At 40.8% G+C, this 13,882-nt stretch overlaps 1 protein-coding gene across 2 annotated transcripts in view; it reads left to right on the top strand.

Annotated features, from left to right (window-relative positions):
- Positions 1-472: 472 nt before the first annotated feature.
- The window catches only part of PSL4 (calmodulin-binding protein), a 225,626-nt gene continuing 212,216 nt past the window's right edge, over positions 473-13,882 (top strand). Inside the window, exons 1-2 of one of the 2 annotated variants that reach the window (XM_089432256.1) lie at positions 473-950; positions 1,075-1,188. In XM_089432256.1, the coding sequence (XP_089288382.1) occupies positions 818-950; positions 1,075-1,188 (247 nt within the window). In that variant the 5' untranslated portion in view covers positions 473-817. The remainder of the gene's footprint in view (positions 951-1,074; positions 1,189-13,882) is intronic. The other variant, XM_089432255.1, reaches the window with a different exon arrangement.

Here is a 13,882-nt window from a genome sequence, read left to right as displayed (position 1 = left end):
AAAGTTTTAAGATTTTTATCTTCATTTTATCCTTTTTAAAATTTTAATACTTCATAATTTTTCCTTCTCTTTTAACAATTTACTTACATTTTTGAAGTGGATGTAGCTCGAATGGTAAAGAGGAATCCCTATTATTCTCCCCACTCAAGTTCGAGTGCCATTAATATTAACATGCTTGGTCCTTGAGAAACATTTATACATAAAAGACAACCAACTCAGTTAAAATTTTCTAAAAATATAAATAGTATCAATATATAATATAAAAACCAATAAAAAAATATTTTACTTTGAAATATTCTCTCTCAAGTAAGAACCGTAAACACCCCCCGCCCCAATAAATCCCCTTGCAAATGTGTATATGTGGAAGTAATTTTAACCCATTTACCAATTCCCTAAATTATATAAAATAGAACCCATTCATGATATAATTTAAATAAAACTCTAATGTTGACTATAAATTAACTGTAGGAGAAAAGGGAGACTTCACGCACCCGTGAATGCAACACACAGTAAACATAGACGAAGGTGGAAATATACATATTTTTGTCGATTCACCAGAAACAAGCTTGGTGATTCCGACCGGTCAAAAGTTCGAATCCCTAACCCGCCGGTGGTTGTTTTCGAGGAATTGCAGAGATGGTGATCCATGGGAAGAAGACGTTGCTGACAGAATGAATCGATTCGATTTCACTATTCCTTTCTCTTCTGAATTCGCTCTACTAATCCCTTTTCCATTTGGAAGTTTTGCATTGTAAATTCTGAAAATCTCGCATCCAGCCATATTTTTCAAGTAGGTTGGAGGGGAAACGGAATTTTCATGCCCCGAAAACCCCGGCCTGCTCAGAAAATGAAAGGGTTTTACAGGGCGCTGTGTTTTATTTGTTTGGGATTTATTACACTGGCCAGATCAGCTGAAAATAACATTATCACCATCGGAATTCCTCCTCAAGGTCCCAATCGTTTTTTTTGCTTTCATTTGAGATCAACCCTCACGTTAACGATCGGCATTGTGACTGGATTTCATTTCCTGAGTTCTGATAAGACGTAATTTGATATTATGTTTCTGTGTTCCAGACGAGAAATTATTTCAGTCCGAGCGAATAAAATGCAAAGACGGGTCGAAGACATTTTCTCGTGAGCGACTGAATGATGATTTTTGTGATTGTGCAGACGGAACTGATGAACCAGGTCAGTGAACTGTAATTTATTTATTTTTTGGTTCTGTAAAAGCTTTCATTGATCGCAAAATAATGGAAAAAGTGATCAAGCGTGTTGAAGAAATGGCGAAAATTTACGTTTCAATTAATCGAAGTCCTCATCTCCAATCGAAGGTGAAAAATGATATGATCCCTACCTATCCAAGTACCAAACCCTTCAAGCCGAGATGAAAATGATATGGATCTCTACCTATCAAAATAATATTTCCTGTCCATTAGACACGCTTCTTTCTATTTAACCTAGTTTGAGTGAAGATTGTTTCGGGCATGGTTAAAAAATTATAAATGACTGAGCTTTATAGATACCGGGTATTGTTTTTTAGCTGCCAAATCTTGTAACTCCGTGCTTATTAGGCTTTTCACACTGACCGGGGAGGAGGTGCCAGTGTGCTTTTCAGGACCGCTTCATTGTGACTATTGTGTTTATGATGCATTCTTAGTTGCACGTTTACTACAAATCAAAGTTATATATTCTATGTTGAGGATTTTGTTTCACTTTAATATCACCGCCAGTCGAAACACTCCGTACGAAAATGGGGCTGTATTTGATGAACTCCGATGTATTGTATTGCGATTGTGGTATATTCTGAATCATACTAAGACAAATATTTGTTGAAATCCAATTGGATTATACTGTAATTATGATATGTTTTGAACTTTTTTCCAAAGACAACCTCGCAGGGAAATTCAGGTACTTCCTCACATTTTGTGGTTGGTATAGTGTAAACTTATTGGCGTTGACGACAATGCTTGGTCTAGTAGGGACATTGAGTAAGACATACAACAGAGGTAGCCAGCTGGGGGATTGAGTCATTGACTCCAGAACCTTTTGTATAAAGCATTCAACCACTAGAGCTAGCCTACTGGGCTCGGGGTTTATATGTTCTGGATTATACTTATACAAATGTTGTATATTATAGAGAACGTCAATTTTTTTTTGCTTCGTGGAATAAGTCAGCTCGCTGCAAAGGTATTATGCTGGTGGAACTAGTTTTGCGACCGAGGCAATGAATATAAAATAATCTAATTAACGTACAACGAATACCCAAAATTTAGGTCAACGGCACTCGAAAGTACATCCACTGTAAATACATTGGGTGTGGGAAAAAAAAGTTCCTATTACTACTCTATCAAAAGTAGAAAAAGAGATAAATTAAAATAACTAGCCTGAAGAAATAAAAGGTAGTGCTTACTTAAAAGTATGTCAAGCATAAAATACATATGTCAGGGCATGCTGGAGCTAGAAGCGGAATGCGGTGAGAGAAAAGAAGAAGAGGGCTCCTCACCAAAGTCATCAATCACAAAAAAGGGGCTAATGCACCTTCTGATGATGTCATCTGGAGAATACCCGGAACCAATGGGGCCTGACTGTAATTTTGTATATAATCCGTTCACCAACCCTGTGTCTGTTGGTGAACGGAGTGCGTGCAACTTTAGTCAATGATTCAATTTTGACACTTTGCATTGGTTAGCCACTGTGCCAAGTTGTTTTATTTTTGTTTTCTAATGTGTAAATGATATGAAGTTAAGTGCACACTGTTAACAAAAATTGATCAAATGGGGCAAGCTTCTGAACACAACTAAAATCATAAACAGTTAATAGTTGCACTGCGATTTGTTTCCTAACATGTAAATGGTATGACATAAAATGCACACTGTTGACATAAATTGATCAAATGGAATCAAGGAGGTTTTTGCAATCTTCTGAACGTATAATTAAAATCATAAATAGTTAATAGTTGCATTGCAATTTCTTTATGAGCATATATATTATAGCTGTAAAAGGGTGCCTGTCCAATATAAAACGGGGATATGGGATAATATGAAACTTTATTGAATGCAGTCATTTGATCCAACAAGGGTGATGTTAATTTTTTTAACAATAGTCCAGATCTGCAATCTGCACTAAAAGAATACAACCTCAGCTACGAACTGAAAGTCTAGGAACCACCTATCAAAACTTCAGATTTTCATCTGTTAAAACAATATTCCACAAATTCAGGAGTACAAACAGTGCATTCTACTAGCTACATTACTCTGTTACGAAGGAAATTACACAGCAACAAACGCACTTGCTGCAAATACTCGCTCTCATAACAATACACTGATAAACACACACTTTCTACCTCACATACTTGTCAAGCTAATGTGCTCCCTCTTCTCTTATTACAGACGAAGAAGAGTGGGGGAGTTACAATAGGTAATTACTGACCCTAAGTGGTGTGTTAAACTTGACCATATCAACCTCAATAAGAATGCGCGATTATGAGAGAGGGTAACTCCCTTCGCAAGTGTGTCCCATTATGAGAGAGGTTAACTCCTGAGCATAAGTGTGCTTCACTATTGCTCATCAATGAAAGGAATCAATCCACTAATCCAAACTAACCACTAGGATATAACAACTGTAAAAAATGAGCCATGCCCATTAAGTTATGTGCCCAACATCAAGTGTAGTCACCAACATCAAAGCACTATACTTCTTTAGCATTAAAGCACTCACACAGGGAAGTGTGTCTATTATGGAAGAGAATGTGTAAAGAGGTTTCATAAAACAGACTACCTTAACAAGTGCACCCTCCAGCTTTGTCATCTTTGTTGCTGCTTGCCTAGGCTGAAGGGAGAAGAACTTTGGAGCAACTATGTAAGATTCTAACACTCCCTTTTTGTGAGGAAGGTGTTCTCCCAAACCAAACCTTTCCCTCAGCATCTTGAACTTCCTCTTAGCTAGGGACTTTATCAAAATATCAACCACTTGCAACTTAGGAACATACACCAAGATAACCTGGAGTAAATGGTATTAGATGTCTATTTGTTGGGAGTGGTTGTGAAACAATGGATTCTTAGAGATCTTGATGCAACTTTGATTGTCACAACAAACAACGATAGGCTCCAACAATTGATTTGTCACATCTATAATCAAGTTCTGAAGCTAGGTGGCTTCACAACAAGTAGATGAAGCTGCAATAGATTGTAGTTTAGATAAACTAATAACAACTACTACTTGCTTCTTGTTGAACTAGGAAATCATGCTAGATCCAAAGATGGAAAAAAACCCAAAATTACTCTTCCGAGTATCAACATCTCTACAACGTGTAAGAACCTGCCCTTGGGAGGGGAACAACAGCTGGAAACGACTGCTAATACCCCATAGGCTGAGGAGCAAAAGGAGGAATCCGCCCAAGGAGGGGCTCGCGTCTGATTAGTTAGTTGGTGAGGCAATGGCTTACCAAGGCGACGATCAGTAGCTGGTCCGAGAGGATGATCAGCCACACTGGGACTGAGACACGGCCCAGACTCCTATGCCAGGTGTAGATGCCGGTACTCGATCCAGTCGATGCCAGTCATAGCTGGGCTGGGATACTCGGGATGGGCTACTCGGCCGATTGACTCAGCTACTCGAATCACTAATCTCTAGAATACTTCATTCCCTAATGGATTACGCCTTTAAATTAGTGTTATCAAGATCGAACCGAACTGGTCTGAACCAACCGTTGCGACTATTTTGAGACGAAAACTGGTTTAGATCAGTGATTTGAATCGTTGTTGGCTTGTTTGGTCACCGAACTGGTTGGTTTAGTACAAGTTTGTTAAAATTGACAACTAGGGCCAAACTCCATGTGGGTCATCTTACTTATGGCAGCTGATATTTTTCTTGGATCCCTCTCATCGAGAGGTGTGGGATTGTTCTAAAGATCATCCGATTTTGATAAGTATTCATGGAGTTATGAATTTATTTGTGTTATAAGCCAATTCATCAAGGTTGGCCAACAACCAAATAAACCCCACATGTGCTCAACTTTTTAGTATAAAAGGAGATGACTTGAGAGTCATTTCTCACACACACTTCTATCTTGATTTCTCTCCACTTGTCTTGGGTTTTAGTGGAAGAGAAATCTAGGAGTGGAAGCCCTAGACGTTGGAGGAAAAGAGGCTGCCCTAGACGCAGATAGAAGGCAGCCCTAGACGCAGATGGAAAGAAGCCCTAACGCTGTCCTAAATAAGCCCTAGATGTTGTCCTAAGGAAGCCCTAGGTGCAGCCCTAAGGAAGCCTTAGCTGTAGTCGTAGAATACCCTAGACACAATCATCTAAATGAGGTCTGTTCACACTAGGGTAGGCCGCATTTCATAAGGGAAATTCTGGGCCAGATTTGAGGATGGTTAGGGATTGTTGTGTGCCCTAACCAGTCCCAGAAATTACAATAGTAATGAAGTGACAAACAACAACATTTGTATGGTGGGTTGGCAGCAAAGGAAGATGGGACAACAAGGTCACACGGTGCAGCAAAGGAAGATGGGACAACAAGGTCACATGGTGCTGCAAAGGAAGATGGGACAACAAGGTCACATGGTGCAACAAAGGAAGATGGGATAGCAAGGTCACATGGTGCTGCAAACACAAATGGGACAACAAGCAATCATAGGAGCAGCAGTGGCGCAAGTGGGACAACTGCTAACTAGTGCAACAAAGCATAGGACAACAAGGTACATAGTGCTGTATAAATGCATGGGACAACAAGGTACATAGTGTTGTATAAATGCATGGGACAACAAGGTACATAGTGCTATATAAATGCATGGGACAACAAGGTACATAGTGCTGTATAGATGCATGGGACAACAAGGTACATAGAGTTGTATAAATGCATGGGACAACAAGGTACATAGTGCTGTATAAATGCATGGGACAACAAGGTACATAGTGCTGTATAGATGCATGGGACAACAAGGTACGTAGAGCTATATAGATGCATGGGACAACAAGGTACATAGTGCTGTATAAATGCATGGGACAACAAGGTACATAGTGCTGTATAGATACATGGGATAGTTGTGAAATGGCAACAAAGGTACATGGGACAGTGGCAAGCATGGACAACATGACAAGCATGGTGCTGGAAGCACATGAGACATGCTGTATGACAACATGGTTATGACACATGGGACAACAGTGTAACATAAGGTGCAGCAGTATGATGTGTACAACATGGTTATAAGGTCTAGCATTGTGATGATGGGTGCAGCATGGTGCAGCACGGTGAGGTGCATCATGATGACGAGATGCAACACGATAATAGGTGAAGGAGTCACCTTGGAGAATTAGTGGAAGCAACATGTCTTCAACTGATCTCATGTATCATCATCTGCTTTCTAGACTACGGTTCCCCTAACCTTGACAGCGGTTCCATTAACCTTACTGCGGCTCCATTCACCTGAGGACTGTGATTGCGGTTACCATGCGTTGACGGTGGCTACACCTCAGGATAGCGGGATTATGACTGCGGCTTGACAACGTCCTTTTATTACTGCGGCCACCATTTATGTTACAGCATGTAAGTGCCTCAAGAACAACGTTTGCCATGACTTGCGTATATATGTCTCCATGATCTGCATTGGTAGGTTTTCATGATCTGCATTGGTAGGTTTTCATGACAGTGTTGGTAGGTTTGCATGACAGCGTTGGTAGGGCATCATCTTTGGGCCAGCGTGTGTTTCTCTTGGTGTCTCACTCCTTCTCCAAAAACCCAAGACGTGGAGAGGAGGAGATCACTCAAGAATTGTATCCAAATGAGATCAAATCCTCTTCTATTTATACTAACGTGTAGATGATGAATAGACACGATGTTTGGGCTTCTTGAGCCTACGTAAGAGCTGGTCGGCTTGATAATAATTACATAATCAAAATAAATTCATTTCTCCATAAATACTTATCGGAATCGGATGATCTTTAGATCAATCCTACACCTCTCGATGAGAGGGATCCAATAAAAATATCAATTGCCATAAATAAGCTGATCCACATGGAGTTTGGCCCTAGTTGCTAATTTAACACTCTCTCTCAACTAGGGAGAACTCCATCTGCTGATCCATAAGTCCGACTGTATTGCCTTTGCCATCAGTGCCCTACACTGCTTTGCCCAACTTTGCTCAGATCTGCTTGCTCTTTTCTGCTCAGCTCAGCTCAGCTCTGCTAGCTTTGCTCTGCTCTGCTCAGCTCTGTTGGCTTTGCTGGCGGCTCTGTTCTGTTTTGCTTTGCTTAGCTCAGCTTTGCTCTGTTGGCTCTGTTCTGCTGTGCTCAACTTAGCTCTGCTGAACAGCCTGAACTATGAAGAAGAAGAATTGATCGAGAATGTCTCATGCCATTCTCCACTGACCCGAAGTCAGTCTCATAGTGCGTACCACTGGTCCCAGACCAGTCTCAACGGACCCAAAGTCAGCGTCATTGTGGGTACTACTCCTACCACTAGTCCCAGACCAGTATCACAGGCTCAGAGAGTGTACCACTGGTCCCAGACCAGTCTCAACCGACTCGAAGTCAGCGTCATAGTATGTACCACTCTCACTGGTCCCAGACCAGTCCTGCACTGACACGAAGTCAGTCTCAAAGTATGTACCACTGGTCCCAGACCAGTCTCAACCGACCCGAAGTCAGCGTCATAGTATGGTACAACTCTCACTGGTCCCAGACCAGTCCTACACTGACACGAAGTCAGTCTCAGAGTATGTACCACTGGTCCCAGACCAGTCTTAACCGACCCGAAGTCAGCGTCATAGTATGGTACAACTCTCACTGGTCCCAGACCAGTCCTACACTGACACGAAGTCAATCTCAGAGTATTTACCACTGGTCCGAGACCAGTCTCAACTGACCCGAAGTCAGCGTCATAGTATGGTACAACTCTCACTGGTCCCAGACCAATATCATTGATCCCAGATCAATGGAGGTCATCTTAGCATAGGGAGTACGGTAGATACAACGATACGTCCATCGATGCTACTATGGTCCCTAACTTCATTTCCCTGCTCATTGATCAGATGAGAGGTACTTCCCATGAGTCCCAGACTGCATGGGTAGGATGCCTCGACAGGAGAACTAATCAATCCTGCTACAGTTGCCATGGAGAACACATCAATCCAGGCCTCACAGGAGAACACATCAATCTTGCTACAATCACCATGGAGAACACATCAATCCAGGCCTCACAGGAGAACTAATCATCCTGCTACACAGGAGAGCGAATCATCCTGTTCCACAAGAGAGCAAATCATCTTGTCCCACAAGAGAGCGAATCATCCTGTTCCACAAGAGAGCAAATCATCTTGTCCCACAAGAGAGCGAATCATCTTGTTCCAGTGCGCACCACCAGGGGAGGGTGAGTCACCTTGGGTCTTATGTTGCTCCAGTAAGAACCGCAAGCCCCTAGAGCTCCCAGAGCTCAATGTATGCAACATGCAGGACCCTTGTACAAGGGTCTCTTGACGACTCCAAGTCGTTCGGGAAAATCACAGATTTGATCTTTCCCTTGAGGCTTAGACAAAGTGTAACGACTTGTACATCATCTCATAGCGATGGAGCTTCCTTGCTCATAGACTTACCATATCTCAAATAAGGTAGTATCTGATGTTTATCTGCTGGAGCAATTGCCGAATACGAGATTCCTCAATAATCGAATCCCACCTCTGGTTGTTACAGAGAATCACAGTGGTATTCATCATGTGTACAGACAGCTCGTTGAAGAGCTTCCCCAACTAGGTAGCTTCATACGAGATCATACTCGTAGTTATGTATTCGGTCTCGGCGGTGCTTATAACGACTGACTTTTGCTTCCTGCTCACCCATGATATTGAAGCAGAATCCAAAGAGAACCAGCACTGAGAAGTGCTCTAATGTTCCTCCACATTGCCTGCCAAGTCAGTGTTCGAATAATCATGCAGTTTCATATTTCCGGCAATGTATGAGAGATTGTGCCCCGAAGATATCTCAGAAGATCCTTGGCATCAATCCAGTGAGGCTCAACCAAATATGAGCTCACCATGCTAACTGCAAAACATATGTCCGGACGAAAGTTCACCAAGAACATCAACGCAAATGAGTTTATGAGACTCAGAGGCATTTCCCAAATCTGGTCCAACATCACTACCATATAACTTCTGAAAGTTGAGATCCTTGAGGTAGTCACAGGTTTGTAGTTTATCATTCCATATCCGAAATCCAACTCCCTCTTACTTCTGCAAGTGAGAGGGTTTGCACCTATTTGAAATAGGTTGTCTTTAGAGGGTGCTTGGTATGAGAGGTCTATCATCCACAACCTTCGGATGGTTTGGATTGGTTTCACTCCTAGTGAATCTCAGCTTCATCAGACAGCTATCGATCCTCTCATACTATGCCTAGGGTGTTTTGCTTCAAGCCATAGAGGGCTTTCTTCCACCTGCATATGTGAGATTCCTGATTATCAATCTCAAACCCCTCGGGTTGTTCCACACCTGTGGACCTGCTACATGAGTGGAATGGTCCCCTTGAAATATTTTCCTTCGGTACATCTCAGACATGTACTTTCATGCTCTTTTTGAATTCAGGTATCCTTGTCACCATCTGACCCACAGACCTCTGGTGCTATGTGTCAATGGACATGGTCCCTAGTGGACTTCCTATAACTTAATACAACCCTGAACTCAAAAGCATCTTTGAAAATTCTATTTTCAAACACGTACCTTTCCATCGACGAATGCCACCTTAAAAACTTCGACTTCCATTCCTGGGGTTCCTTGCTTCCTTGAAGAGTCAGCCGTGTCCTTGATGAGCTGCATCTTTGCCATTTGGACACTCCTTCGCATAAGGGCCAAACTTATCATCAAGACATCTACCTTTCCTTCCACCCTTAGATCCGAACTTCCCAGATCTTTAGGTAGGCCATCAGAAACTTCCGTTGCGTCATTCTGATAACATTCTCTGCTTTGACTTCACTCTTGCTTGGGCATTGTCTTCGCCTCAACTCTAATACCATGTTAATTTTAGGTATGTTCTATGCTAGAGCAATTTATTTAAATTTTCACAGTTAGCAATCACATCAGCATTAAGATAAATTGCAGATAGAACATAAATATAAATCACAGAAGACAGGCCAAGACAAGAGGACACAAGATGTGGCGCGAGCCAGGGACAAACCCCACAATGTGTGGGGAAACCCTTTGATCAAATCTTCTTTTATCTTCAAAGTTTAGCAGAGAGAGAGAGAGAGATAGTACAGTTACAACAGAAGTCAACACTTTGAATTATCTAGATCTAGCATAGATCATTTCGTATAACGATGAGATCAGTTGAAGACATTTTGCTTCAACTGATTCTCGAAGGTGACGGTTTCACCTATCGTAGTGCTGCATCTTGTCCATTTGTCGCACCTTACCATGTAGCACCATGCTGCCCTATCACAGTGCTGGACCTGGATGACTGAGCTGCTCTGCTGCTCATCATGCTGCATCTTCCATGGTCTCTTCATCATCAAGCTGCCCATGCTTATGATTACATTCATCATGATACTGTTCATGCTCCATGTATCATTGTGTTGCCCATGCACATGATCTCATATATTATGCTGCCCATACATCTCATGATGCTGTCCATATTCATCATGCTGCCCCATATATCATATCAAGCTTCATGCTACCCATGCTGCCCATGTTGCAAATCAAACTTCATGCTGCCCATGCTGCCCATGCATCACATCAAGCTTCATGCTACCCATGCTGCCCATGCATCATCATGCTTCATTCTGCCCATGCTGGCCATGCATCATCATGCTTCATGCTGCCCATGCTGCCCATGCATCATCATGCTTCATGTTGCCCATGCTGCCCATGCATCATCATGCTTCATGCTGCCCATGCATCATATCAAGACTGCTCAGCGAATGTATAACCATGACTGCCCAGCGTGACTGCCCAACGTATATACATTCATGAAGGTTCTTTGTATGATTCCACCTGCGTGTATATATATCCATGAATCCACCCGCTTGTATATATATCCATGAATCCACCTGCGTATATATATGCATGAAGTCACCTGCGTATATATATATCCATGAATCCACCTGTGTATATATATTCATGAAGTCACCTGCGTGTATATATATCCATGAATCCACCTACGTATATATATTCATGAAGTCCACCGGCGCATATATATTCATGAAGTCACCTGCATGTATATATATCCATGAATCCACCTGCATATATATATATTCATGAAGTCCACCTGCGTATATATATTCATGAAGTCACCTGCGTGTATATATATTCATGAAGTCACCTGCGTGTATATATATCCATGAATCCGCCTACATATATATATTAAGTCCACTTGCGTATATATATTCATGAAGTCACTTGCATGTATATATATCCATGAAGTCCACCTGCGTATATATATTCATGAAGTCCACCTGCATATATATATTCATGAAGTCCACCTGCGAATATATATTCATGAAGTCACTTGCGTGTATATATATCCATGAATCCACCTGCGTGTATATATATCCATGAATCCACCTGCGTGTTGGGGACAGTGTATGAGTATTCGTAACTTTTCCATTGCATGTTAGGTTTTCAGCTTTCTAGATTGCGGTTCCCCTATCCTTGACAACCGTTGCATTAACCTTAATGCGGCTCCATTCACCTCAGGACTGTGACTGCGGCTACCATGCGTTGACGGTGGCTACACCTCAGGACAACGAGATTATCACTGCAGCTTGATAGCATCCTTTTATTACTGCGGCCACCATTTATGTTACAGCATGTAAGTGCCTCAAGAACAACGTTTGGCATGACTTGCGTATAGATGTCTCCATGATTTGCGTTGGTAGGTTTTCATGACAGCGTTGGTAGGGCATCATCTTTGGGCCAACGTGTGTTTCTCTTGGTGTCTCACTCCTTCTCCAAAAACCCAAGACGTGGAGAGGAGGAGATCACTCAAGAATTGTATCCAAATGAGATCAAATCCTCTTCTATTTATACTAACGTGTAGATGATGAATAGACATGACGTTTGGGCTTCTTGAGCCTACGTAAGAGCAGGTTGGCTTGATAATAATTACATAATCAAAATAAATTCATATCTCCATAAATACTTATCGGAATCGGATGATCTTTAGATCAATCCTACACCTCTCGACGAGAGGGATCCAATAAAAATATTAGCTGCCATAAATAAGCTGACCCACATGGAGTTTGGCCCTAGTTGCCAATTTAACAGTCTTTAAGACGCAACGCTCAAAGAAGGGGCTCTCACCTATTCCCTACTTTTTCCATTTAAGCTCCCTCCTAGGCAAGCTATGAGGGGTAGTCCCTAAAGATGGTTATGAAAGGAAACTTGTTGAAAACAAAAAGTTCTAGGAGACAAAGGGCAAGGCAATTACTACTCAATATAACTTGAATTAATGATTAATAAGCAAGTATGATTATTAATGAACAATGCAGATATAAGAAGATATAGATTTGATTAAATTAATATTCAACAAGATATAAAAGATGATAGATGATAGCCCAGTGCCTTATAAACAATGCTCAGATAAAGATATAATACTTGCAAATGAAAATAATGCTTCAAGTTACAACAATGGCAAGTCTGCAAAACAAGCATTAGTACAATATTGAAATATGAACAATAAGATAAAACTTGCAATGTAAACAAGACTTGTACCTTGAAGAGATGTTTAGAGAAGATAAAACAATATCATAGATCAATGAGCAAGTAATTCAAATGACAAGTACAAGAGAAATATAATGCAATATTGCAAGTAAGATGAAATGCTCAGAAATCAACAAATGCAAGATGAAGCAATGTTAGATGAATGAATGCAAGACTAGACTATGTGTGATGCAAGAATCTTGGTCGATTTAATTTGTATGCCTAATCTATGGTGAATTTTCCTTTCAATTTCTCAAAACTCGGTAAGGACTGGGGTTGCTTGCAAGAAGGATAGGCTGAGGAGGTGCTTAGTCCATCATTAATGATACCCACCTAGCCTCCTTGACAATTCACGTGCCTTTCTTCCTACAAGGGCTTGGCTGCAAGAGAACTAGTAAGTCTCGTGTTTTAACCTTACTCGAAACTCCAATTTATCAAATTGAATGAACGTTAGAGAAGTTGGTCCTAGAATTTCTATCAAACAAGCTTATGCTTGGAGGTAAATTTTAGAGATGCGGGCCTAGATCTAATATGCAAATGAAATGCAACGCTTCAATGAGATACAATTAGAAAAATATGCTTCAGAGAGAGAAATACCAATCTGCTTATAATCAAAGATTATGATGAGCACTTTGAGCGCAAGATTGCAGTGAGATTAGCTTACAACAATGATTAATGAAGCAAATAGAAATTACTCAATGAAACAAAGCGTTAGAGAAATAACACAAGTGTTTTAATAGAGATTGCTTTTAAAGTGAAATGAGTTATTGATTAAGATTTAAGAATGTCACTTCACTTATTGTGTTTTTTTAAGAGTGCTTACGAGCAAATAGAGCATAATAAAGCACAAGTAGTTATTTCAAATGATGGCAAATGAGATTGCTAAAAAGATCTAATTGTTTGAGATATAATACTTCAATCTAAAACACAAGTGAGATAAAGACAAGAATTTGTCAACTGCAAATTAGACCAAGTAGCCAAGAGATCAACAACAATTAGATCAAGCAATAGAATCTAGATCTAACAATGACCAAAATGAAGCAATTCAAGAGATTAGATCCAAGATGCAAATCATCATGAAACTAAAGCTAATCTAATGAGGGCAAAAGAACAAGCTAAAATTTGAGATCTAAAGCTTAAGATGACAACGAAATGAAAACTAATTTAAGATGTTAGTCACCACCAAAAGGAATCCTCCC

The sequence above is a fragment of the Pinus tabuliformis genome, chromosome 5_1 (assembly GCF_031772625.1).
Source record: "Pinus tabuliformis cultivar Carrire ecotype Pingquan chromosome 5_1, CPIR1, whole genome shotgun sequence".
Classification (NCBI taxonomy): domain Eukaryota; kingdom Viridiplantae; phylum Streptophyta; class Pinopsida; order Pinales; family Pinaceae; genus Pinus; species Pinus tabuliformis.
The sequence above is the reverse complement of the archived record's forward strand: the minus strand, read 5'-3'. Positions and strand labels throughout refer to the sequence as shown.